This window comes from Sciurus vulgaris (assembly GCF_902686455.1).
Source record: "Sciurus vulgaris genome assembly, contig: HiC_scaffold_565_arrow_ctg1, whole genome shotgun sequence".
NCBI lineage: Eukaryota > Metazoa > Chordata > Mammalia > Rodentia > Sciuridae > Sciurus > Sciurus vulgaris.
Window position 1 is genome coordinate 172,072 of NW_027632460.1, and position 25,740 is coordinate 197,811.

Consider the following 25,740-nt stretch of genomic DNA (forward strand, 5'->3'; position numbering starts at 1 on the left):
TGACCCTCAGGAGAGAGGAATGTCCCCTCCCTTCAAAAACCTGTGAGTTTAATCATCAGGAAATACAACAGAGACCCAAATGGAGAGACAGTCTGTAAAACAACTCAGTGTCAGCAGAATCAAATTGAAAACAGCTATTTTGTTAGCCCTACATGTGGAAGTTCACATTTTTTTTAGAAGTAGAGGGGATCTGGGCTCCCTGCTCTGAGATGACTCAGGAGGAGAATGAATGTGTGTGTACATGTGAATGGGGAGCCGGGAAGAGGGTAGAGTAGCCAATGTTAGAAATCGTTGAGGATCTGAAGGATCTATAAGAGTTCTTTATATCATTCTTGTAATTTTTCTGTAAATTTGAAACTATTTCAAAATAAGTTAAATAAAGGAATGATCCTAGTAGCTTCATTATAATTACTCCAAACTGGAAACAATTAATTGGCAGAAGATAATATTGTGTCATCAAATAAATTGTAATACATACATGTGAGAAAATGGAACACAACCTTAGATGAATCTCACAGGCAAAGAAGCCAGTGGAGGGTTGTGCATTCTGTTTATGTGAAGATTTGTGCATCTCACTATAGATATCTAGTAATTCAGTATTCAGAGTTTATTGAAAGGTGCCTCCACCAACAATGACAAAATCGTCTAACAATCAGAGGTGAGGACCTGGGAGTGGAGGTCAGTGGCCAAGCATGTGCTTAGCATGTGCAAGGCCCTGGGTCCAATCCCCAGCACCACACCAAAAGAAAGCAGGTGAGGGGAAAAGTTATTTTCCTTGTCAAGTTCATCTGCAGCATGCTGCTTTGCTGTCCTTGGTGGCTCGGTTCCCAGGTCATCTTCAAAAGCTGATTGAGCTCATCTCTGGCTGAGCAGATCACCACACATCAGGTTACTGCAGGAGCAGAAATACTTCTCCTTTGCTGTGGCAAACGAGAATTCTTCTGCCCTGGCTCCCCTCCCTGCAGGAAGTAGGAACTGGAAGTTCTCAAAGTCTCCTGAGCAAAATAAGAGCTGCTAAAATAGGCTGGCAGGGGGTGTCCTCTGAAAAGTAGAGGAGATGGAGATTGACTCAGGTTGACACCTGTTTCTGCATTTGTGGAAGGTGGTTTAGGGGGTTAGAGTGACTTGGAGTGAAAATCGTAAGAAACTGTAGCTAGATGATAATTTAATTAACTCATTGGACTTTTTCCACATTTGTAAAGTTTCTATTGGCATTTCAGAAGCCTTTATCAGTAATTTTTTGACAAGATAAAGTAGTTTGCACTTCAGGTGATATTGAAAAGTAGAAGGAGAAAAAAATCAGTTTTTTAATGACTTGGTTTGGGCAGATTCCATCATATGCTGAAAAAAAAGTAAAACAATATGCTCAAAAGCTTTATTTCTGAAGGACCAGATAATAGGGAAATCAACAAATCTGCTATGGGATTATATAGGAACATAAGATACAGCATGAAATTTAATACTTCATATTTTTCAACTCATAAATATGTGATAATCTAAGTATTAAGAGCTTATTTTCCCCAAAAGCAAAATAAATCATGAGGTTCCCTGGAAACTCCTCAGGAGTCAACCTGATTTCTAATACCACAAAATATTGTTTCTTTAAGGAAATGCATTGAGTTTTAACTACCAACAGTGATAGATTTTAAATATAATCTCTTTGCTCCTGCAGTTTGGAAATGGGCTTTTCTCCTATCCACTGAGGATACAAGAGCAGGAGGGCTTCCAAAGGCCTTTGCATTAGGAGAAACCATCTGGTGACCCTGGTGGGAAACTTGGGGTGGAGCCTGGTCAGGGCTCTGTAACTGACCATCGCCCCGCCCTTCCCTTCTAGAATGGCTGTATGATGGTGGCTTTGCCTGGAGGTTTCTAGAATCTGATGAGAATGCTCATTTTCAGCTCCTCAGGTTCCTAGTGTTATAGGGAGCTTTTAGGAGGGACAGTAGTTGCTTTTGCTTCTCTCAGGTGCCTGCCTTTCGGGCCTTCATGTCTTGAGTTTTTAATTATCAGAATGTAGTTTTCATCCTGTGTCCTCCTTGGCCTATCAAGGGGTGCCAAGGATTGTCGGTGAATTCACTAAGCATCTCAGAAAAGAGGTGTTCATGGAGGGCTGCCTCTTGGACAGCACAGTGTGAGTCGTGTCCCACAGAGCCCCACCCCTGTGCGACTGACGTCTTCCCCAGCCTCTGGATGTTTTCCTGCTCACTGTGTCTACTTCCTCAGCTTTATTTACTTTGCTTTTCATTTTAAAGCAAATTTATGTGTCATTTAAAACATTCATGGTGAATAATTCATATCATTCAATAAACTCTAAAATCTTACCAGCTGGGCCGTGAGGTGGACTTAACAGTGGTGACATATTCTTAATTGTGCTTGATTTTTTTAGTGGGTGGAGAAAATAAGAATGAGAACCTTAACAATTTTTAACCTAAAAGAATGTATTTTGCAAACTCTCCTTGGGCATTTTGTCCATGCTACCGATCTCAGGCATGTCATCTGTGGGTATAAAGACACTGTATTTGTTCCTAAGTATAAAATGGATTTTCATTTGAATGGTGCTTTTGAGTCGGCAGCAGGGCTGGGTTCAGATCGTTTGCTGTCACTTACAGATAATGGTACAGCTTTCTAGTGAGGGGCTTATCGATCTTTGCTATTCTCATTTTTATTTCTCTTCTTTTCCTCTCCATTTCCAGTTCTTCCTCCAGTGCTGGTTCCAAGACACAGTGAATACAGTCCTCGGCACAGCCTCCTAGCTCAGTTCCGGAACTTGGGACAGGAGGAGCCTCACATGCCACTCAATGCCACCTTTCCAGATTCTTTCCAGCAGCCTACAAGCCACCCGTTCCTGCATTCTCCCATCAGCAGTTACCCAGATTCTCCTGGAAGCAGCAGCAGCACCTATCACTCTCCAACCAGCTCAGACCCAGGCAGCCTTTATCAGATGCCAGGTAGGATGGAGTGGCCCCAGGGAGATGGGCCACCTGGCAGGGAGGAGGCCTCACCCAGCATCTGGGCCCAAGCTTGGGTGCTTTCTGTGCCACTGGCAGAAGGAGGAGGCTCCAGCCAAGGAAGCAAATGTCTTGCTTCATTTTTCAGGCACAGATGCTCAAATAAAAACTGTTTTTCATTTGTTTGAAAATAAGTTTGGAAACAGCTGCATCCTTCTATGAGTGGCATTATTACACTCTTTGTTATTGATTTCGAAAAAAGAGAAATAGTGCATAACACATATTGCCATTACGAAAAACAGCCTTGATTAACTTCGTTTCAGACATGGAAAAAAAACCTGTTGCCAGTTCCACCACAGATAAGATAATCCCTAAGGGATCACACCCCCATTTAATTAAATTCATTTTAGTGGTGATGTAATCCCAAGAAACATACTTTAGCAACAAAGGAACTACAGTGGAAGCACAGGAACCATCTGCTTGTTTAACTTAGCACAGGCAAAAACCAATTATTTTCCTCTTAGACAATAACTGATTGTGTAATGGTTATCAAAATAAATGATAAATGAGGACATTGTATTTTTCAAATTATAAATTATAAACAAGAATCTCAGAAAACAAACAGTACCAAATTTCTTGCCAGTAGACCTCAAGGAGAATCAAAGACAGACTTGAAGTTCATTAACATTTGGGAAAGGGAAAATGGGTAAATGTTTTTTGGGCCACTTAGAGTGTTTTTAAGTAAATTTAAACTCAGCATCAGTCTTGGACCTTTAAAAATTGAAAAGTGAACCAGTGGGTGGCACACACCTGGAATTCCAGCTACTTGGGAGTCTGAGAGAGGAGAATCATGATTTCAAAGCCAGCCTCTACAACTTAGCAAAATAAAAAGATCTGGAGATGTAAAGTGTCCCTACTTTCAATCCGCAGTACTGAAGAAAAAGAAAAGTGTTTCATACTTTATATTGCTTCCATTTTATGTAGTTGTTACTCCCCTATTTTTAATATATATAAATATATACAAATAAATATATTTATTTTATATATGAATTATATATAATTTATTTATAAAAATGTGTGAAGTTTTATATTTATTTATTTATTTATTTTAGTTATAGGTGAACACAGTACCTTCATTTTATTTTTATGTGGCGCTGAGGGTGGAAGCCAGGACTTCATGTGTGCAAGGCGAGCGCTCTACACTGAGCCGCAACCCAGCCCTTGTTACTACCCTATTTTGTAAGCCTGTTTATTTTGCGTTGTGGTTTTTCAATCCAAAATTCTTGGGATGAAGGTGGTATATTAGTTTAAAGATCAAAGCACTGACATCTGGTAATTCCCTGTCCACATCACTCCCTTGAGAACCTTTTGGATTTGGTGGGCAGGTTGGTGGTAAGGAGACACTTTTCAGAGCACTTTAGATCAGTGGCAACCGGGCAAGCCTGAAAGAAAAACCTGGAGATCACTGCCTGAGCTTATACTTTGTCCTTGGCTGTCAGGGATAAGACACAGGACAAGTAGAGGAAATGCAGGAATAAGAAAGGAGGAATCCTAGACCACCAGCTGTAATGAGCTTCTCCCTCTTAGCCATGCTGATGCTGTAGGTGGCCAGTGAAATTGCCCCCAGCTTGACAGTGGAAATCCACGGGATTCAGGCTCAGAGGAGGCTTCCTTGACTCCTGGCTTGAGGTAAAACAGCCATCGAGCTTCAGGGAAGAAGCTAAATGTAAAGCAGAAGGAAAAATGAGGAAAGGCATCTAGATGCAACCTCTGTAATCATGTCTTGGGACCCTGAGTCACTGGATGGTGGCGGCATTGGGCTGATTGAGCTGGAGCATCAGTTAGCATCCCAGAGAACCCCTGGAGGAGCAGTGATGGTTATTCCTATTGAACAGTTGCCCAAGGACTTCTCCCAGCATGCACAGTTCCCTCAAGTCAAGTTTGTTCCCAAGGCTCTGTCATGGTGCTAGGTGGTGGGCTCCCCAGAGCCAGTGACCACAAGGGCTGTGGGTGGGAAGCCGTGGTGCCCTGTATTTTACAGTAAGGAAACACCAGGCTTGGACCAGTATTGTCGCTTCAGAAATCATGTTACTGCCCTGGTTTGCCAGCTGGTGGTGAGCGCTTCAGGGGAGCACATATGTAGATTCTGAAACAAGATTTTAGAATTAAAACTGTGATAAAATGATTTATTTCCCATTATTAAGGATTTTAAGACTAGGGCTTATTTAAATAGTAGGGAGAAGGTGATCCTAACAGGTTGCTCAAAGTGATGGAAAATTAACAGTTTTAAATTCATAGACTTCATTGAAACTTGGCTGGTAAATTCCTAAAAGCCCATAGGTTTAATGCAAAGATTCTCAAACCTCCCTTCTTAATCATTCTCTTGTAGCTTTCAGATGTTTTCCATCCAGTAGTTGAAACTAAAATGTGCAGGTACTCTTCAGGCAGACAGTATGGGAGTGGGCTGAAGCACCGCTCTAATTGCTTTTTCAAATGGCATGGTCCAAGCCACCTGGTGACTCTGCTTACTTGGATGTGTTTCTGCAGAAGTTTAGAAAAAACTGCCAGTGGTAATGCCATGTTGTGAGCCTTAAGGACACTGAAGTCACTAATGTTCCGAGAGATGGCTGCAGCAGATATTAGTGATGGAAAGCATGTTCCATAAGACTTTTAATTACTAAGACTTCTGGGGGCTGGGGTTGTGGCTTAGTGGCAGAATGCTTGCCTAGCATGTGAGAGGTATTGGGTTTGATCCTTGACACCACATAAAAATACATAAAGTAAAGGTATCATGTTCACCTACAACCAAAAAAAAATATTTAAAAAAAACTTCTGTATAATTAGTGCTAAAAACTTGGGTGAAACTTTCAAATGTTAACAGGAAACTGCATATAATGTTGAATCACATATGATGAATGAAGGAAGAAATGAAGGAATGCACAAATGAATGATTCATTGAATGCTGTGGTCCTGGATGGGCTGATAACTTCTGTGACAGGCATGTAGTGGTTGGTTCTCCTCCTACTGAACTGTCATTAAAAATGGAGGAGTTTCTCAGATACTAATAATCTTCAGAAATTGTACATCAAGACTGGTGTCTGTAGTATCTAGTCTTTTGATGTGAAGGTTAATTGGCAACTTGAAGTCTTAGTCTTGGCACAGAAAAAAATATGTGTGTTAAGCATGTAACTTCTTTGAAACTTCGTAGCTGATACTCCCCCAACTGCTTATGTGCCTCGTGAGGACCCTGTGACCCAGGATGGCTCTCAACCAATGGACACAAGTATGATAGCACCTTCACTGTGTTCAGAAATCAACAGAGGAGGTAAGCTGAGTTGCTGCTTGCTGCCCTTGTAGAGTCTAAAGTCGATATGTCCAAACATTGCTTTCTCTCTCAGATTTTATTAATCTTTAAAAAGATAACTGCTAGAGAAAGGTAGAGCTCAGGGAGAGAAGCCCGATGGAAAGATTCCGTGGATAACACATGTGCCTCTTATTTAACGAGCGGACACTGACTGTTTAGCTAACAGAGGCCTGAGTGTGGCTGTTCACTCGTCTCTTCAGCTCTCCAGTGCTTCCTCCTTTAGAACTGGTGGTGAAAGGATGCTTTTACGTGGACAGAGGGGAGCTGAGCCACAATGGGCACAGCACCAGCAAAGCAGAGTTCCACAGTTGGTGTTCACGATGGAGAGTTCACCTAATTGGCCTTCAAAAAGGTTTCTTTTGTGGTTAGAATCTAGATTCTAACCCCATCTTTTCTAGACCTTATTTATGACTCACTGAAACTAATAGCATTTGATTCTTTCTTGCTGAATTTATTGTTAACTTTATTACCAAAAGAAATTGAGGCACACATTTTTCCTCTTTTCACCCTGAAAGACCTAAGTGGAACTAGACATTTCTTTCCTTCCTTGGTGAAGGGTGAATCTCTACTTCCAACCCTGTATTATTCATAGCACTTACTGAGGGGACAGTGCCATCCTTCTTCCAGGTTGACAGTGGCAAGCTGAGTAGGCTTAAGAGAGCAGAGCTCGGGTGAATAAGTGTGGGAGGACCCTGAGCATCTGTCGGAAGCACAGCCACACTGCTGGATAGAAAGAACCCTTCCCCAGCTGCCTCTCCCAGAGGGCTTCACTGGCACACCCACACACACTCACATGCACAGGTTGTTCAATCTGTATAACATTTATGCAAATTGAAGTTAAAGTGCAACTTGATTTCTAGATTTTAATTGAAGTCAAAATGCAACTGACTGCTTATTTCATTAGCACTTTTTAAATTAAAATAGGAGATGCCTCAGACCTTGTCAGAGTTGTGTGTATTTTTTAAGTACTTAAATTTGGTGATATCTTTGTGATACTATGATGACAGCTGTGTGTTCCTGTACATTTGTCCAGACCCATAAAAGGAAGAATACCAAGCGTGAGCTCTAAGAGCTAGGGGTGTAGTAAATGATAGAGTGCTTGTCAAGATCGCTCAAGGCTCTGGGTCCATCTCCAGTACCACACACACCTCCTATAAATATTAACTCTGGGGTTAGGGTGATAATTATGTGTCAATGTAGATTCATAACAAATATACCCCTCAATGGGGGCCATGGATAGCATGGGAGGAATGCATAGGGTCAAGGACATACAGAGAATCTCTGGACCTTGCATTGAATTTTTCTGTGAACCTTAAATGTGCAATGTAATAAATTGGGATGTACAACTATTAAGCAGTAAATTTTTTGGATTTTTTTTTTTTTTTTTTTTTACCGATTCTGTGTTTTATGATACCTGATCCTCTCTAGAACATTTTATGGAACATATAAGTCAACAAATAAAAACTCTGATTTGTTAATCACAAACCTCACCAGTTTTGGAATTTGGAAAACAGGATGGAAGGAGAGAATGGACCCAGTAGTGCACACTAATAGGATCTGTGGCCCCTGTGCCCATTGTGGCTAATTTCAGGAAGTAGACACAGATTTAAGAATGTTCCTTTAAGAATTTTAAACTTTAAAAATTTTCCTCAGTGGAGGAAGTCTACAATCAGCTAATATTTTCACAAGGAAGGGATGTTGGCCTTTTCTTGTTGGCCTCTTCGGTGGGTTTCCTAAGAGCAGAAGTCAGCAGACTTTTGCCCACATCCCATTGAATCTGCTCCTGTTTGTAAATAAAACTTTACTGCATTTTAAAAAGCAAGTAGCTTATTGTTAGTATTCAGCAAATGCTGCTGCTAGTCTTTCTTTCTGGTGGCAATTGGAGGAAATTTGTTTTCCTTTTAAAGGAAAATGTCTCATTAAGAAGTACCTGCTTTAGACCTCAGAGAAAACTTGATTACATGTGAGCACAGTCGCTCTTCCATGATCCTGAGCCAGTTTTCTGATGCAGTTTCAGTTTTTGAGAGCCCGAGGCACAAACTTCGGTTGATGGAACCTTTTCTGTTTTACAGATGTTCAGGCAGTTGCTTATGAGGAACCAAAACACTGGTGTTCCATTGTCTACTATGAGCTCAACAATCGTGTGGGCGAAGCGTTCCATGCCTCCTCCACAAGTGTGTTGGTGGACGGTTTCACTGATCCTTCCCACAGTGAGAACCGTTTCTGTCTTGGGCAGCTCTCCAGTGTTAAACGGAATTCCACTATTGAAAAGACCAGGCGGCACATTGGAAAAGGTGAGTCTTCACTTGAACCCTTCAGATGTGTACCTTTCCTATCACAGTTCTCCCAGAGGAGACTTGGCCATTTGTTCAGGTATCAAACACCAGATCATATTCAGTTGCTGCACTTTGAAAATACTCCTAAAATTTGTAGGATCTTGAAGTTCTTCCATTTAAAGACTATGTGGTCTCCTGACTGCCATTCTATTGATGTGAATTAGCCGAGATTATATTTCAGGGCACTATGCTATCTTGTTTTGCTATAGAATAAAATGTCTTTTTAATAGATTCAATTTTTTAGTGGTGATATGAGTGAGACAGTTCTGTAACTTTTACATGTATGATAAGATTAAGTGCATGAATGAGTGCAGCTATTGGGGGGGCCTATTTTTCACTGTGGAATGAGGGACACACACAGAAACATGAAGGAGGGCAAGAGATGACCCATGAACTAGGGGGTGGCATCAGTATGTATCATTACCTTAATAATATATTCATGGAAATGCACACATGTGTTTGTTCTCATTCATATGGAAATCTATGGATACGTGTCTGCACACATGTGGTTTCTGATGTATGTGGCTGGAAGGGCCAAGAAACTCAAGTAGCAACAGTGCATCTCTGACCCAACTGTAACCTCCAGTGCCGTTTCCCAAAGAACTGGGGATCCTTGGAGAAATGGCCAGCTCCCAGCCAGACGTGGTGAGCCTGAAGCATCTCATTGTAGCAGAAACTAAAGAACACTTATGGGGCAAGTCACAGGAGTCAACTTGAAGAGGCTTCTGCCACACAGCTCTCAGTGTGAGCACAAAATACAGTTGTCCCTTGTTGTATCTTGTTCAGGATCCTCGAGGGTACTAAAACCCATGGGCACTTAATTATCTTGGTGTAGTGTTTGTCCTCCTGTATACTTTAAATCAAATGTAGCTCAATGCTGTGAAACTAGATAGTATGCTGGACTGCTCAAGAAATCATGACAAGAAAGGAAAGTCTGTACATGTTCAGTAAAGGCAGATTTACTTATTTATTTATTTTAATTCTATCTGAATTCAGAACCTACAGATACCTAGGGCAAATATAATGAGATGCACTAGTGAATTTTAAACCACTCAAAAACAATACTGACATGTGTCCTTGCCAATAATAAATAGATGAGCTAGTGAAATAGAAGGATGGTTGGTGTAGAGTGAGAGCTAGAGTTGAAGAAACAGCAGTTGGCAAGCATCCTATTGTGAATCAAGCAAGAATCCTCAATGAAGGCTAAATATAAAGGGAAATTTTTATGAGAATTAGGATATTTGCATGGTCTTCCAAGTGTCTCCCCACAAACTTCCTACTAGTCTCAAAGACACTAGAAGGAAGTGATTGCACAGTGGAAAAACAGTAATTTGTATTTTTAATTACATAATCGATCCCCCATCTTGGCTGGCGGATGAAAATTGTCATCAGCAGTGAAGACAAGAAATACCACATACCTCCAGATGTGATTCCCTGACAAGACCATAGCATTAGGCAAGGCCAGCTGATAATGCAAACCTGGGCCTTTCTGCCGGAACATCAGGGAAACCCACGGTAACAAGTACTCTATATGTAAAAGAGTAAGGAGAGTAAAGTCTTATTCTCCAAAATATTTGTGGAAAAGAAACAAGAAAATTGTAGAAATGTTCCAAATTAAAAGTACTTAAAAGACATGATAGGTGTGTATACTACCTGTTAGTAGACATGATCCTGTACTGAACAGGGGGATATTATTATAAATGACAGTATGGAGAACAGCACAAAACTGAAATAAGAAGGGCAGGTGAGGCCAATTCTGGGGGAGATCCAAGATGGCAGACAGGAGGGAGGTTGTGTTCCTTGTCGCTCCATAACGCCAGTTTCAAGCAGAGGATATCTGTTTCTCGGTGAGGCAGTTTTTGCTGCTTATCGATCCCCTGCTGTTTACCCATTTGCTGTGATGACCTGCAGTCTACCAGCATATCGACGCCTTTTTTGAGAGCAGATTGTTCACTGTCAGGTGTCTATCATCTGCCATTTGCCTGTCTTTTTGCCTGTCCATCGCCTGCCTTACTACTATCCATCACCCAATGCTCCAGGTTCACCTCCTGATTGTCCAACAACAGTCAGCAAACTGATTGCCAACTGCCAGTGGAGCACCAGCTGCCTGCTGCTGCTGCCTGGAAGTTCACTGTTACAGTAACTGCAGGTTTGATAACACGTGGCTGCCGCCATTTTGAGACAACAGCCAGGCCCCATAGGACCCTGGCCAAACTGACTGAGGCCCGTCTCCAGGATCCCTCAGTCCGACTGATCACTCCCTGCCTCTGGGGCCCTCACATCGACTGACTGCTCCCTGCAGCCAGGACCCCGAGACCAACTGACTGCGCCCTATCACCAGGACCACAGACTGACTGATTGCACCCAGCCTCCAGGATCCCAAAACCACACCAAACACACCAGACCTCCAGGACCCTTGCCGGAACAACTGCATCCCGTCACCAGGACCTGCAGCTAACCACGTCCACCCCTGAGCTGCAGCTCCCCATTTGCCAACACATTTGGAAGCCAGAGTGGCCATCTTGGATAATCCTGGAAGTTGTATCTCCCATCTTTAGGTGGGGCAAAACCCATCCTGCGATGCCTGCTGGAGGCTCGAAGCTCATTGTCAGGTCCCTCTCATGCATCAGGCTACTGAACACTGGGAGGTTTCATTAGTATATGACTGTAATACTTTAGATTTTTTTTCTCCTTTTTAAAAAAATTTTTTTATTTCTTTACTTTTCTTGCTTTCTTTTCCTTTGGTTTACTTGTTCCCTCAGAGTCTCTTTCTCCCTTTTTTGCATGCTAACATGTGATTTCTTTTGATTACACTCTCACCCTTCCTGTTTTCTAGAACTTCTGTATATTCTTTTCTTATCCCATTAGCAGTCACTTTCTACATCCCTCTGCATCCTCTTTGTCCTCCATTAGAAACTGCAGACCTTAATGCAAACCTGTTTGTTTTACCGAAGATAGTATTTGAACTCATTTTGTTTAGTATGACAATTTTGTTATTGTCCCCATAGGGGCTATTTGGTCTAGGATTGCATAGTGTCTGATTTGGGCACTGCTAATATTGATCTCCCCTTAAAGAAAGGGTTTTGGAAACCTATAGGGCCACTATAAACCTATAGGGGGAAATCTGCAATACCCCAGATCTGCACTGCTAGAGGGGAAGATACATGAACAACATGAAAAAACAAGGGAAGAAAATGATCCAAACAAATCTAGATTCTATATTAATGGAATCCAGTGATAATATGTTAGAAGAAATGTCAGAAAAGGACTTCAGATTATACATGATTAAGATGATTCATGAAGCAAAGGATGAGATAAGAGAGCAAATGCAGGCAATGAATGATAATACCAATAAGCTGAAAGAGCACCTGCAGGAAGCAAAAGATCATTTCAACAGATAGAGATTCTAAAAAAAATAAACTAAACAGAAATCCTTGAAATGAAGGAGACAATAAACCAAATAAAAAACTCAATGGACAGCATCACCAACAGACTAGACCACTTGGAAGATAGAACCTCTGACAATGAAGACAAAAATATTTAATCTTGAAAATAAAGTTGCCCAAACAGAGAAGATGGTAAGAAATCATGAACAGAATCTCCAAGAACTATGGGACATCCTGAAAAGACCAAATTTAAGAATTATTGGGATTGAGGAAGGCACAGAGATACAAACCAAAGGAATGAACAACCTATTCAATGAAATAATAGCAGAAAATTTTCCCAAACCTGAAGAATGAAATGGAAAATGAAATACAAGAGGCTTACAGAACACCAAATGCACAGAATCACAACAGACCAAACCAAGGCACATTATAATGAAAATGATTAACAGTCAAAATAAAGATAGGATTTTGAAGGCCGCGAGAGAAAAGCATCAGATTACATATAGGGGGAGGCCAATATGGATAGCAGCTGACTTCTCAACCCAGACTCTAAAAGCTAGAAGGGCCTGGACCAACATATTGCAAACTCTGAAAGAACATGGTTGCCAACCAAGAATCCTATACCCAGCAAAAATAACCTTCAGATTTGAAGATAAAATAAAATCCTTCCATGATAAACAAAAGTTAAAAGAATTTACAAATAGAAAGCCTGCACTCCAGAATGTTCTCAACAAAATAATCCATGAGGAGGAAATGAAAAACAACAATGGAGGTCAGCAAAGGGAGGAACTACCTTAGAGAAAAACCATTCAAAGGAGAAACCAAGCCAACTTAAAAACCAAAAATAAGCCCAAATGACTGAGAATACAAATTATTTCTCAATAATAACCCTGAATGTTAATGGCCTAAACTCATCAATCAAAAGACATAGACTGGCAGAATGGATTAAAAAGAAAGACCTAACAATATGCTGCCTGCAAGAGACTCATCTCATAGAAAAGGACATCCACAGACTAAAGGTGAAAGGATGGGAAAAAACCTACCACGCACATGGACCCAGTAAAAAAGCGGGGGTTTCCATCCTTATATCAGATAAAGTGGACTTCAAGCCAAAGTGAGTCAGAAGGGATAAAGGAGGACATTTTATACTGCTTAAGGGAACCATAGATCAGGAAGACATAACGATAGTAAATATTTATGCTCCAAACAATGGTACATCCCTGTACATCAAACGAATCCTTCTCAATTTCAAGAATGACATACACCACAACACAATAATTCTGGGTGACTTTAATGCACCGCTGTCACCACTAGATAGATCTTCCAAACAATATCCAAGCAAAGAAACCATAGAACTCAATAACACAATCAATAACCTAGACTGAATAGACATATATAGAATATTCCATCATCGAGCGGATTCACCACCTTCTCAGGAGCACATGGAACCTTCTCAAAAATAGACCATGTGTTATGCCACAAAGCAGCCCTTTGGAAATGCAAAAAAATAGAGATACTGCCTTGTGTTCTATCAGATCATAATGGACTGAGAGTAGATATCAATGACAAAATAAAAAAGGGAAATTATTCCAACACTAGGAGACTACATAATATGCTATTGACTGAAACATGGATAACAAAAACCACCAGGGAGGATATTAAAAAATTCTTAGAGGTCAATGAGAACAATGATACAACATATCAAAATCTCTGGGACACTATGAAAGCGGTACTAAGAGGAAAATTCATTGCATGGAGCGCATTCCAGAAAAGAATGAAATGTCAACAATTAAATGACCTAACATTTCAGCTCAAAGCCCTAGAAAAAGAACAGAATAACAGCAAAAGTAGTAGAAGACAGGAAATTATTAAAATCAGAGCTGAAATCAATGAAATTGAAACAAAAGAAACTATTCAAAAAATTGACAAAACAAAAAGTTGGTTCTTTGAGAAAGTAAACAAAATAGACAATCCCTTAGCCACACTAACAAAGACTAGAGAGGAGTCTCAAATTACTAAAATACATGATGCAAAAGGAAATATCACGACAGACACCACTGAGATAGAGAACATAATGAGAAGCTACTTTGAAAAACTGTATTCCAGCAAAATAGAAACTACCGAAGACATTGACAAATTTCTAGAGACATATGCTCCTCCCAAACTGAACCAGGAGGACATACACGATTTAAACAGATCAATATCAAGCAATGAACTAGAAGAAGCCATTAAAAATCTACCATCCAAGAAAAGCCCAGGACCAGATGGATTCTCATCTGAGTTCTACAAGACCTTCAAAGAAGAACTCATTCCAATACTTCTCAAAGTATTCCAGGAAATAGAAAAGGAGGGTACCCTACCAAACTCATTCTATGAAGCTAATATCACCCTCATACCCAAACCAGGAAAAGACCCATCAAGGAAAAAAAATTTTAGACCAATATCCTTGATGAATATAGATGCAAAGATCCTTAACAAAATACTGGCAAACCGTATCCAAAAACATATTAAGAAAATTGTGCACCATGATCAAGTGGGGTTCATTCCTGGAATGCAAGGATGGTTCAACATTTGTAAATCAATAAACATAATCCATCATGTTAATAGACTTAAGGATAAGAATCATATGATTATTTCAATTGATGCAGAAAAAGCGTTCGACAAATTACAACACCCCTTCATGCTCAAAACACTAGAAAAAATAGGGATAGTAGGAACATACCTGAACATTGTAAAGGCTATTTATGTTAAGCCCATGGCCAACATCATTCTTAATGGAGAAAAACTGAAAACATTCCCTTTCAAAATGGGAACAAGAGAGGGATGTCCTCTTTCACCACTTCTATTCAACATTGTCCTCGAAACTCTAGCCAGAGCAATTAGGCAGACTAAAGAAATTAAAGGGATACGAATAGGAAAAGACGAACTTAAGCTGTCACTATTTGCGGATGACATGATTTCATATTTAGAGGATCCAAAAACCTCCTCCAGAAAACTTCTAGACCTCATCAATGAATTCAGCAAAATAGCAGGCTATAAAATCAACACGCATAAATCTAAAGCATTTTTATAAGCAAGTGATGAAACAGCTGAAAGGGAAATGAGGAAAACAACTCCATTTGCAGTAGCCTCAAAAAAAAAACAAAATACTTGAGCATCAATCTAACCAAAGAGGTAAAAGCTCTCTACAATGAAAACTACAAAACACTGAAGCAAGAAATTAAAGAAGACCTTAGAAGATGGAAAGATCTCCCATGTTCTTGGATAGGCAGAATTAACATTGTCAAAATGGCCACACTACCAAAAGTGCTATGCAGATTCAGTGCAATTCCAATTAAAATCCCAGTGACGTACCTTACAAAAATAGAGCAAGCAATCATGAAATTCATCTGGAAGAAAAAGAAACCCAGAATAGCTAAAGCAATCCTTATCAGGAAGAATGAAACAGGTTATCACAATACCAGAACTTCAACAATACTACAAAGCAATAGTTACAAAAACGGCATGGTATTGGTACCAAAATAGACAGGTAGATCAATGGTACAGAATAGAGGACATGGACAAAAACCCAAATAAATACAATTTTCTCATACTAGACAAAGGGGCCAAACATATGCAATGGAGAAAAGATAGCCTCTTCAACAAATGGTGCTGGGAAAACTGGAAATCCATATGCAACAGAATGAAACTAAACCCCTATCTCTCACTCTGCACAAAAATCAACTCACAATGGATCAAGGACCTTGAATTCAGACCAGAGACCCTGCATCTTATAGAAGAAAAAGTAGGTCCAAATCTTCACCTTGTTGTCTTAGGATCAGGCTTCCTTAACAGGACTCCTGTAGCACAAGAAATAAAAGCAAGAATCAATAACTGGGACAGATTCAAACTAAATAGCTTTTTCTCAGCAAAGGAAACTATCAGCAATGTGAAGAGAGAGCCTACAGAGTGGGAGAATATCTTTGCCACTCATACTTCAGATAGAGCACTAGTTTACAGAATATATAAAGAACTCAAAAAACTCTACACCGAGAATACAAATAACCCAATCAACAAATGGGCTAAGGATATGAACAGATGCTTCACAGAAGATCTACAAGCAATCAACAAACATATGAAAAAATGTTCACCATCTTTAGTAATAAGAGTAATGCAAATCAAAACTACACTAAGATTCCATCTCACCCCAATTAGAATGGCGATTATCAAGAACACAAGCAACAATAGGTGTTGGCGAGGATGTGGGGAAAAAGGTACACTCATACATTGCAGGTGGGACTGCAAGTTAGTGCAGCCACTCTGGAAAGCAGTGTGGATATTCCTTAGAAAACTTGGACTGGACCTACCATTTGACCCAGCTATCCCACTCCTCGGCCTATACCCAAAGGACTTAAAATCAGCATATTACAGAGATACAGCCACATCAATGTTCATAGCTGCACAATTCACAATAGCTATACTATGGAACCAACCTAGATGCCCTTCGATTGATGAATGGATAAAGAAACCATGGTGTATATATACAATGGAATATTACTCAGCTCTAAAGAATAATAAAATTATGGCATTTGCAGGCAAATGGATGGAATTGGAGAATATCATGTTAAGTGAGATAAGCCCATCTCAAAAATCCAAAAGACGAATAATCTCACTGATAAACGGATGATGACACGTAGTGGGGAGTGGGAGGGGGGCCAGAATGGAGGATGGAGGGACTGTATAGAGGGAAAAGAGAGGTGGGAGGGGTGGGGAGGAAGGAAAAAAACAACAGAATGAATCAAACATCATTACTCTATGTAAATGTATGAATATGCAAATGGTATGCCATTACTCCACGTACAAACAGAAACAACATGTATCCCATTTGTTTACAATAAAAATAAATTTAAAAAAATAAGCGCAGGTGAAAGTATCATATCAATGTCAAATTCACTGTCATTGCTAACAATTATGTGAAGCTGTCTTGGTTGGGAAGTACGTATTTAAGTACTTAAGGATAAAGGACCATGATGCGATATTTCAGAAAGACAGCATGCACATATGAGTATACCTGCTGCCTCTCCATCTGTAGCTGAAGCAATCCTGTGTCAGTGTGTTGTGGGGAGGGAGGTGCCGACCATAAAGGAAAGGGAGCAGAGTGTCACGGTGGATTAGTCCGGGTGATGGCTATACAGTTGCTTTATTTATTTATTTTTATATTTTTCAGACTTTTCTATAAATTTGAAATTGTTTTCAAAGCTAAATGTTTAAAAAGAATAATCAAATTTAAAACAGTGGGCCAGATAGAAAGATTATTTAATGGATATTTAAAAGGCATTTGAGATGGAGCTTTAACATTCTAAAGGTGGGGAACCAAGCAATCCTTAAATAGGAAGTGATACATATTTCCTTAAGATGATTAAAATGGGGGAAAAATCCCTAAACACTTTTAATTATGGAATGCTAGATGTTAGGTTTATAACATACATAGTTAACTTTGTATGGTCTGTAAACCTTGTGATTTTTAAACACATTCTGCATTTGGGATGGAAGGACTTACTTTTCATTAAATTCTATGGTGACTATTCCCGCAAAGTAGTAAAAAAGCCATAGTACAATTTCCTCTTAGAAAATTAGGAAGAAAATAAGAATTCTGGGAATGCCATTACTTAAAGTTGTTCCAGAAGCCCTGAGTAGTGTGCTCAGAATTTCAGATGCTGGCCGTTCGCCAAGATTATCATGACTTGCAGATGATGAGAGGTACGTTCTTGAAGTGAAATTAGTAGGCCAAAAACTCTTGATATGTTTTGTCAAATGATTTCCAGAAAGCCCGTATTAATTCACAGTCCTGTCAAAAGCACACTGTCCTTCTCCCTCACCTGTGCTTATATCATGGATGAGCACTGTGTCTGTTCACAAGAAAATGTTTACCTAGGAGCCCCTGGAGAACCAATTTTTTAATGGTTAGATTCCCTTAATCTGGCAATATCTAGTTAAAAAGTATAAGCAAGGGTAAAGTTTCAGTCCTACTAGCAACAGAAAAAAATAAATTTATTGAAAATAATGTGAACTGTACTGAGTATTATATAAAGATAGTAAAGCTTTACCAAAAGAGAAAGGAAATTCAAATAAACAGGCAGTCTGTGTTTCTTAAAGGGAAGGCTTAATATTGTGAAAGCATTTTAGGGTATTTGCTTTTCCTACCTTAATTTGTAGTTTAAAGCAAATTAAACTACAATGTGATGTTTTCCAAGATTTGAATAATATGTTTTGCATATTACCCGGAAGAATAAAAAATGAGAGTAGGTAGCTAAAAGATTTAATGGAATATAAGGAAATTGTTGACACCAGGGTTAGTAAAATGTTACAAAACAATGAGAAAATCATAAACAAAACAGAATAAACTCAGACTGCATAAAAAATTTAAGGTCATTGGGAAGCATATCAAATCAAGAGAGTCTTCTGACAGTTCTCAGTAACACAGTCAGCTGTTGGGAAGTGGAGGATCCTGACCCTGTACCATACATGCAAATGGATTACTGAGTATTTTTTCAAAGGCAAACAATTAAAAGGTGAGAAGAAAATGTATTTGATCAAAGAGGTAAAAAAAATTTTTCTAAGCATAAAAAGCAACATAGTAGATTTGAAAAAAGTATTTCAAACATCCTTAGGGTAAAAAATATATTATGAACCAAATTAAAATACAAAAAATTAACAGGGAAATAAGAGATAAATTATTAATTTTCTACCTCTATTTGCACAGCTCTTTAAAAAAAAAATAAGAAAGCTAGAACCATGGTAGGATAAAGAGGTAAGAACATGGACAGTGAGTTTAGGGGAGAAGCACAGAGGGCCACATATGCAGCCTCCCACAGATTAAAACTGTTACACCACGTTTCAGCAATCCATTAGAAAATGTTGGCTTTTGTTGAAGCTCAGATTCAGTTCTGCCTGGGTCAAACAAGGAAGGCACTTACACAATGGTGGTGAGGGTGCAAATTGATCCAAGCATCCTGGAAAGTCATTTGGCGAAGTGATTCAAAGTCTTTGATCTAGTGCTTTAACATCCAGGAATCTCTAGTAAGGATGTTATTACAAATTGTCCAGAGACACTTATCATGGCATTGTTATAGCAGCAGAAAATCAGCATAAACACAATGGTCTGCTCATGGGAGAACTGTAAAGTAAATGGTTAGCTCCATACCCAAGCATAAATGATTGTAAAGAAAGCTTAATGATACCCAGAACTGAATATGGTGTTTTAGACTATTAAAAATCATTTTCTCCATGTCACTAATGGAGTAACATTTTCTGCTTATTTATATTTTTGATTACTTTCTAACTTTTGCAAGATGAAATTTATCATTTTTCTTATTGGGAATGAATGTCTTTCTCTTAAGTTTCTACTGCATCAGGTGAAAGATGGGTTTCTACCTCAGCAGCTGTTTGTCACAGACGTCTTCTGCCTTGAGTGTACATGTAAACACAACACTTAGTATTTCAGATGGGACAGTCACAGTACAGTGTCTAAGCCATGCATCTACCTGAAAGATGGCTTGTTTAAAGCCACACAAGCTGTGACTGCTGGGTGGCATATGTAATCTCCCTTAATGGCATGGGAGTTTATTGGGGGTGCCTTCCCCTCCTCTTTCTTCTTTTAAAGACTGCATTGTGTCAATTTCCTACACTTCTAGTACTCTGGGTCTCACAGGAAGAAGTTTGCAGTAGGTGGTAGTTTGGTGAGCTATCATTTTACACAGCATGCCACTTTTTAGTTCAAAAAAATTTTACTGTCTCTTCTATCTCAGTTCTCAGCAGTGTTTCTTCTACCTCTAGTTTTCTAGTTCTACTTTTTTTAGTCTCCCTTCTCTATATTCTGCTGCAAAATAAATGCAAGAGACATATGTTGAATACATAGAAGTTACCACCACAAAGCCCAAGTGTTATTGTACAATATTTTTAGAGTGAGAATATATGTTCAGCCATGGCTAAGTAGGTCATTAATGACTTATCAAAATGAACTGTGTACAGTGGCACCTGCCTGTTACCCCAGTGACTTGGGAGCCTGAAGCACAAAAGCTGCAAGTTCAAGGCCAGCTTCAGCAACTTAGCAAGGCCCTGTGCCACTTACCAAGACCCTGTCTCAAAATTTGAAAAGTTGGTGGGGCAGAGGATATGGCTCAGTGATAAGGCATACTTGGGCTCAACCCCCAGTAGCCCCCATAAAAAACCCAAAATGGAATTTTTGTACTTTGTTATGTTTTTATACTTGTTCTTTTACTTTGTAGAAACCTCTTCAGTGCTCTTAATGACATGTGTATATTGTATTAACTAAGATTCTATCAGTTGTGCAGGACTCAGAGAATACCTGCCTATGCTGCCAAGTTGAAATCCACATAAATATATGCTTCTATGTCTAGGTTGCACAGATGCCTTTCAACTGTAAAAAGATGGCAGTAGCTAAGTGGTCTGTCTTCCCACAGGAGTGCATCTGTACTATGTTGGAGGGGAGGTGTATGCCGAATGCCTCAGTGACAGTAGTGTCTTTGTGCAAAGTCGGAACTGCAACTACCATCATGGATTTCACCCCACGACTGTCTGCAAGATCCCTAGTGGGTGCAGCTTGAAAATTTTTAACAACCAAGAATTTGCTCAGTTGTTGGCACAGTCTGTGAACCATGGTTTCAAGACCGTCTATGAGCTCACAAAAGTATGTCTTATACGCATGAGCTTTGTGAAGGTGAGTGAGCTCCGACTGCCTAGGTTGGGTTTAGTGCATTTGGGTGTGCCTTGTTGGCACATCATGATGTCTGTGTCCTCCCTCTTTATATATGTCAGTCGTAGCAGACTTACTGATCTAGGGAGTTTTAAACCTTAACCAGAATGTGAATTTCTAAGAAAATATTATTGGAACATAGGAGTACTTGTGTTAAACGTCAATAGCAATAACCTTCAATAGCCTCTTCCTTAGGCAGATAGCACTATTTTAGCTACTGTAATACCATTAGAATATATTATGTATTTAATCATATGATTTAAATGTTTATCCTATAAGAGCAATTGAGTAAATATATTCACTTCTTTCTTTTTAGTACTTTTATGATTGTTCTAGTACTTTTAGGCTTGTAACACTCATTACTTTTGGTTCAATGATAAGTGCATAATCTTTTTGTAAAAATAAGAGTTCATCTCAGTGGAAATTATTTTTGATTAGTCAGGTTTTTGTTGTTTTAGTGTTCTAGTATAGCTTGTACTTTTCATATAGTTCAAAATTTATTAAGGCCCTTGCTCAAAGATAGGTACCTTAGCTGTTGATTCTTAATCTGGAGTTGGTGGGTGAACTTCAGTTGACCAGCACCATCTACCACAGTTCACCTGCCAGATGGTGTGTGTGTGTGTGTGCATGCTTTTTGTGGGAATGGTCTGTCGCTTCGGTCAGTCCCTGATTAGGTGAACTCCTTTTACTTAATAAGGTGAACATTGAGTTAATCAAGCTAAATGACACTGCTGTTTTTTTTTTTTTCCAGGGCTGGGGAGCAGAATACCAGCGCCAGGATGTCACTAGCACCCCCTGCTGGATTGAGATTCATTTGCATGGTCCCCTGCGGTGGCTGGATCAAGTTCTCACCCAGATGGGTTCACCTCATAGTCCTATTTCATCAGTGTCTTAAGTGGCCCAAGGCTTCTAACTCTGAAAAGCATTGAGCCTGGCATGTCCTCGAGGATGGATGAGTCAGACCCGATGGAGAGCCGACAAAGGAGCCTTGATAATACTTGACCTCTGTGACCAAATGTTGGATTCAAAAATTCAAAAACCCTTGATGACATGCTGTTGATATCAAGAACCTGTCCAGTTTGCATTGTAACATTCCCTTGCAAAATAACTAAAATGCAGACTTTTAGCAGGACTCTGTGTCTAGTTATAGGCAAGATAGCCAGTAACATTATCAGAAAAGAGTGGTCCTAAGAGGTTCTTTTGCGTTTGGCACTTTAGGGTCATCTTTTGCGTTTGGCAGAAATTTAGCATTGACGGGTGGTCTTTCTGAAGTGTGTTTTTATCAGGGCTAGAGCCCATGTCAAATCTTCTTTCATGGTTTTCTTAATTTTAAAACTATTTGTTTAGTTATGGTTTTTGTTTTAAGTAAAGGTAAATCTTTATGATCTACATAGTAATCTTTCTAAAATTGTATAATGACCATACTACTGTCAGAATGATGTTAGGCATATGTTCTTTGCTAAATATATTTGTACAGAATATTTTAAAGTAACAGTTGATTATACAAGTGAATTCAGGAGTATTTGAGGTGGGGAGGAAAGGGGGAAGTGACAATGGCAAATGTAGAATATACTGTAAAATTGTTGCCTTAAAAAAACTGATGTCTGAGTTTGGCTGTTTGGATTTTTTTAGAGATTTTATGTTCTTTTTTTCTTTATGCATTCCATCCTCTCCCCAAAAAGCATAATGCAGCTGGTTAATCCAAATAACTGTGAGAGCAAATGAGTTATCCCTGATATTCTGAAATTGACAGCCTATGTATTTCAATACCAGTTATGTCGTGTTTGAATTTAACAGGCAGTTTTATGGAGTTTACAGTACAGAAATAGGCTTTCATTTTCAAACAAATTGTTTGTCAAACCTACTAACTGTTAAATATTTGAAGAATTTTAAAGAACATCCCTGTTTAAATCCATTTCAAACTTTTTGAATTTTTTCGTACTGTGGTTTTATTTTCTTGTTATATTTTTATACACTTATGCTTTCATACATTGAGTACATTTATTCCAAAACAAGTGGGTTTTCTCTAATGGAAATTTTAAATAAACCTGCCATTATTGCTTAGTTTGATTAAAAATTGGTGATTTCCATTCTTTATGTATTAGATTTTAGGGTAAGATCTGCTATTCTTTTGAAAGGTTTTTTTTTTTTCCCCTCAGATATTCTCTGCCAATTAAAACAAATCAACTAAATTACTAATGAAGAGGAAGCGTGTAAAGAGCAAAGATCCTTGAAGTCAGAGAAGACAAGACAGGTAGAACTCAAAAAATTGAGAGAAAAGTAGCAGAATCTAAATGTACACATCTCTCAATGTGCAGAAATCCAGAAGGGGCAGTTATTGGTGCCATTCAATCAATAGAAGGAACTGTTTCCAACCTCAAATGAAGCTAAGGGTGATGAGGCTGTTATGGAGGGTGGGGCGGGGGAAGGTGCTGAGAACTCACAGCAACAAGAGGAAACTACCAATTTTGCAGTTCTCATGTTTGGGATGTTTCCAACCCCTTCCCAAAGGAAAAAGAGAATGATTTTGTCCATGAGGGACACAGATTTGAGGCTCTTACATTCTTTCCTGGCCAGGTAGATGCCACTCTTTCTTCTTCAAATTTTCTTTCTTTCCTAGAGGTGTACCAGACCTAAAATTGTAAGGCTTTTTCGCTTTCCATTTTAAAGCCAGCTTAAAAGAAAAAAATGCACCCTCCCCATCCCTAAAAATGCAACATCCCACACTGTGAGCAAACAAAAGTTTGTACTCACTCTTGCCTCCCAATTCATCAGTACAGCAGGAGGAAGCCCGGCCTGAAGACCTGGGTTTCGACAAGCTCATGTCCATCTTTGCCTAGACACGTCTGTGGAGTTTTTCCTCGCTTGTTAAGCAGAGATAACGTAGTCATGTCCTTATCACAAAATTGAGGTGAGGATCATTTAGATAAAAATACGTATAAAATATCTTAGAAATATAACTGCCAGGCAGTTACACACCTGTAATCCCAGTATCTTGGGAGACTGAGGCAGGAGGATCAAGAGTTCAAGGGCAGCTTGGGCAACTTAGATCCTGTCTGAAAATAAAATTAAGTTAAAAGGGCTGGGGATGTAACTCAGTGACAGAGCACCACTGGGTTCAATCCCCTGGCACCAAAGGAAATAATAATAATAATTGGAGGACCCTTCAACTACAGCCTCAATCTGTTCTTTAATAGAATTTGACCACCAGCAAGTTTCTCAATCTTTCTGCACCTGTTTCCTCAGGTGTGAAAAGGAGGCAAAAAGCCTACGTAATGGAGATTGTGTTCATCAATGCAAAGCAATTAGAACCCCTCAGCATATGGTGTACAGCTAATTAAATCTGGCTGGGGTGGCTGGGATTATGGCTCCATGGTAGAGCACTTGCCTAGCTTGTGTGAGGCAGTCTTCAATTCTCAGCACCACATAAATGAATAAAACAGGCCTATCAACATCTAAAGAAATATTTAAAAAATAAAAATATCTGGCTGGAAAGAACACAAAGGAGCTTGGTTCACCAGGCACTTGATGAAGGCCCCTGTACCTTTAAAGTATTTGATGAACACAGTGGGAAATCCTGTCCCCCAGGAGCTTATGAAAGGAAGAAAACAAGGTATTCAGGAATGGAATTTTTTATTTTCCCCTATGATTTTAGCTCCTATATGATTGAGACTAAGCCAACCAGGGCCCAGGAGAGAACCTGTAGTGAAGCCATCACAGAAGAAGCAGGAAGGATCTGACAGAGCAAGAAAGAGTCATTGCAGAAGCCAAGGGAATAGTTTCAAATGGAAGTTTTCATCAGCATGACCACCACGGGACAGAGAAGAATGAGAATCTAGAAAAGATTTCAACTTAATAACTAGGAATATTAAGGACCTTTAAAATTTTTGAGGGATTTTCCAAAGGCAAATGGCAAAGGTTTGAATGTCTGGACTGAAAGAAATGGAAGTAGAGTGATTTGATGTAGAAATTTATTGGTGAGAAGATGGAGGATACTCTGGTGACTTGCAGAGATGTGTGAAGAAGGAAAGCTGTGTTAAATCAGGAGCTGTGAACACCCGGTAGCCCACTGGTAATAAGCCAAAGCACGGCCCAGCATCTGTGAATGCAGCTGAGATCAGGTGACAGGCCTTGAAGGGAATTCAATCCCCAGAGTTATATAGGCTGGAACTGGGGATCAGACAAAAGGAAACTGTGGTCAAGTCCCTAGGGTTGAGGATGGACAAGGTAGTCCTAGGGAAGTTCTGTCAGACAAATGCCCATCATTGCACTGGTTGCCTATTGTCCAGGCTAAGAGTCAAAGTAGGGTCTCCAAGGCAGAAGGGATGAGAGCAAAGGGCACATTCACTGTGAGCAGCCACAGCCATCCACTGCGACTTTCCCTCAGAGACATCTGGGAATGCAAGAACCTCAAAGATAATCGACTGCTTGCCAAACCTTCACAAGGGGTGCTGATATGTAGCAGAATTGTGAAAGTCACTGGAGGAGAGAAAACTCAAGGAACCAAGAGGACAGCTGGGAGTGGTAGAGTGTTGACGTTCATCTCTGCACCACTAGATGGCGCCAGGCACTCGGCGCAGAATGAATGAATGATTATGGCGTAGCCTGGTGGACGCTGAAGCCTCTGAGGTCAATACAGAAGACACTGAAGGTTCCAGGAGAATTGAGGTAAGGAGGGACAGCACCACAGTAGTGAAGAGACAAAAATTAAGCCACCCAAGAACCCAGAAGAGCTTGGGTCCGAAAAGGAAGACGAATGGAAAAGAAAGCCATGGAGAGTCAGTGACAGCCATCAATTCACCCTGGGGTTGGAGAGAGGACGGTGGGAAATTCCTTCATTGATCTTCTATCATCTGTGTCTTTTAAAAATTCCCGGGGCCGCACGCACGTGAGCGTGCACCTCGCTGGTTTCTAATTTTAGTTCGGGCAGTTTCCCCGGGTTGGCTGAGGA

At 39.7% G+C, this 25,740-nt stretch overlaps 1 protein-coding gene and 1 long non-coding RNA gene across 2 annotated transcripts in view; one reads left to right on the forward strand and one right to left on the reverse strand.

The window, feature by feature from the left end:
* Positions 1 to 21,926, forward strand: part of LOC306652743 (mothers against decapentaplegic homolog 1-like) — a 42,685-nt gene extending 20,759 nt beyond the window's left edge. The window contains exons 2-6 of the mRNA XM_079125475.1: positions 2,694 to 2,948; positions 6,157 to 6,273; positions 8,385 to 8,606; positions 20,497 to 20,753; positions 21,541 to 21,926. Coding sequence (XP_078981601.1) covers positions 2,694 to 2,948; positions 6,157 to 6,273; positions 8,385 to 8,606; positions 20,497 to 20,753; positions 21,541 to 21,684 — 995 coding nt within the window. The 3' untranslated portion in view covers positions 21,685 to 21,926. The remainder of the gene's footprint in view (positions 1 to 2,693; positions 2,949 to 6,156; positions 6,274 to 8,384; positions 8,607 to 20,496; positions 20,754 to 21,540) is intronic.
* A 1,435-nt stretch (positions 21,927 to 23,361) lies between these two features.
* LOC306652741 lies at positions 23,362 to 24,388 on the reverse strand. Its single transcript, XR_013761524.1, has 2 exons — positions 23,769 to 24,388; positions 23,362 to 23,422 (listed from the first exon to the last, which is right to left on the reverse strand). It is a non-coding gene; the product is annotated as an uncharacterized lncRNA (long non-coding RNA).
* Positions 24,389 to 25,740: the final 1,352 nt, after the last annotated feature.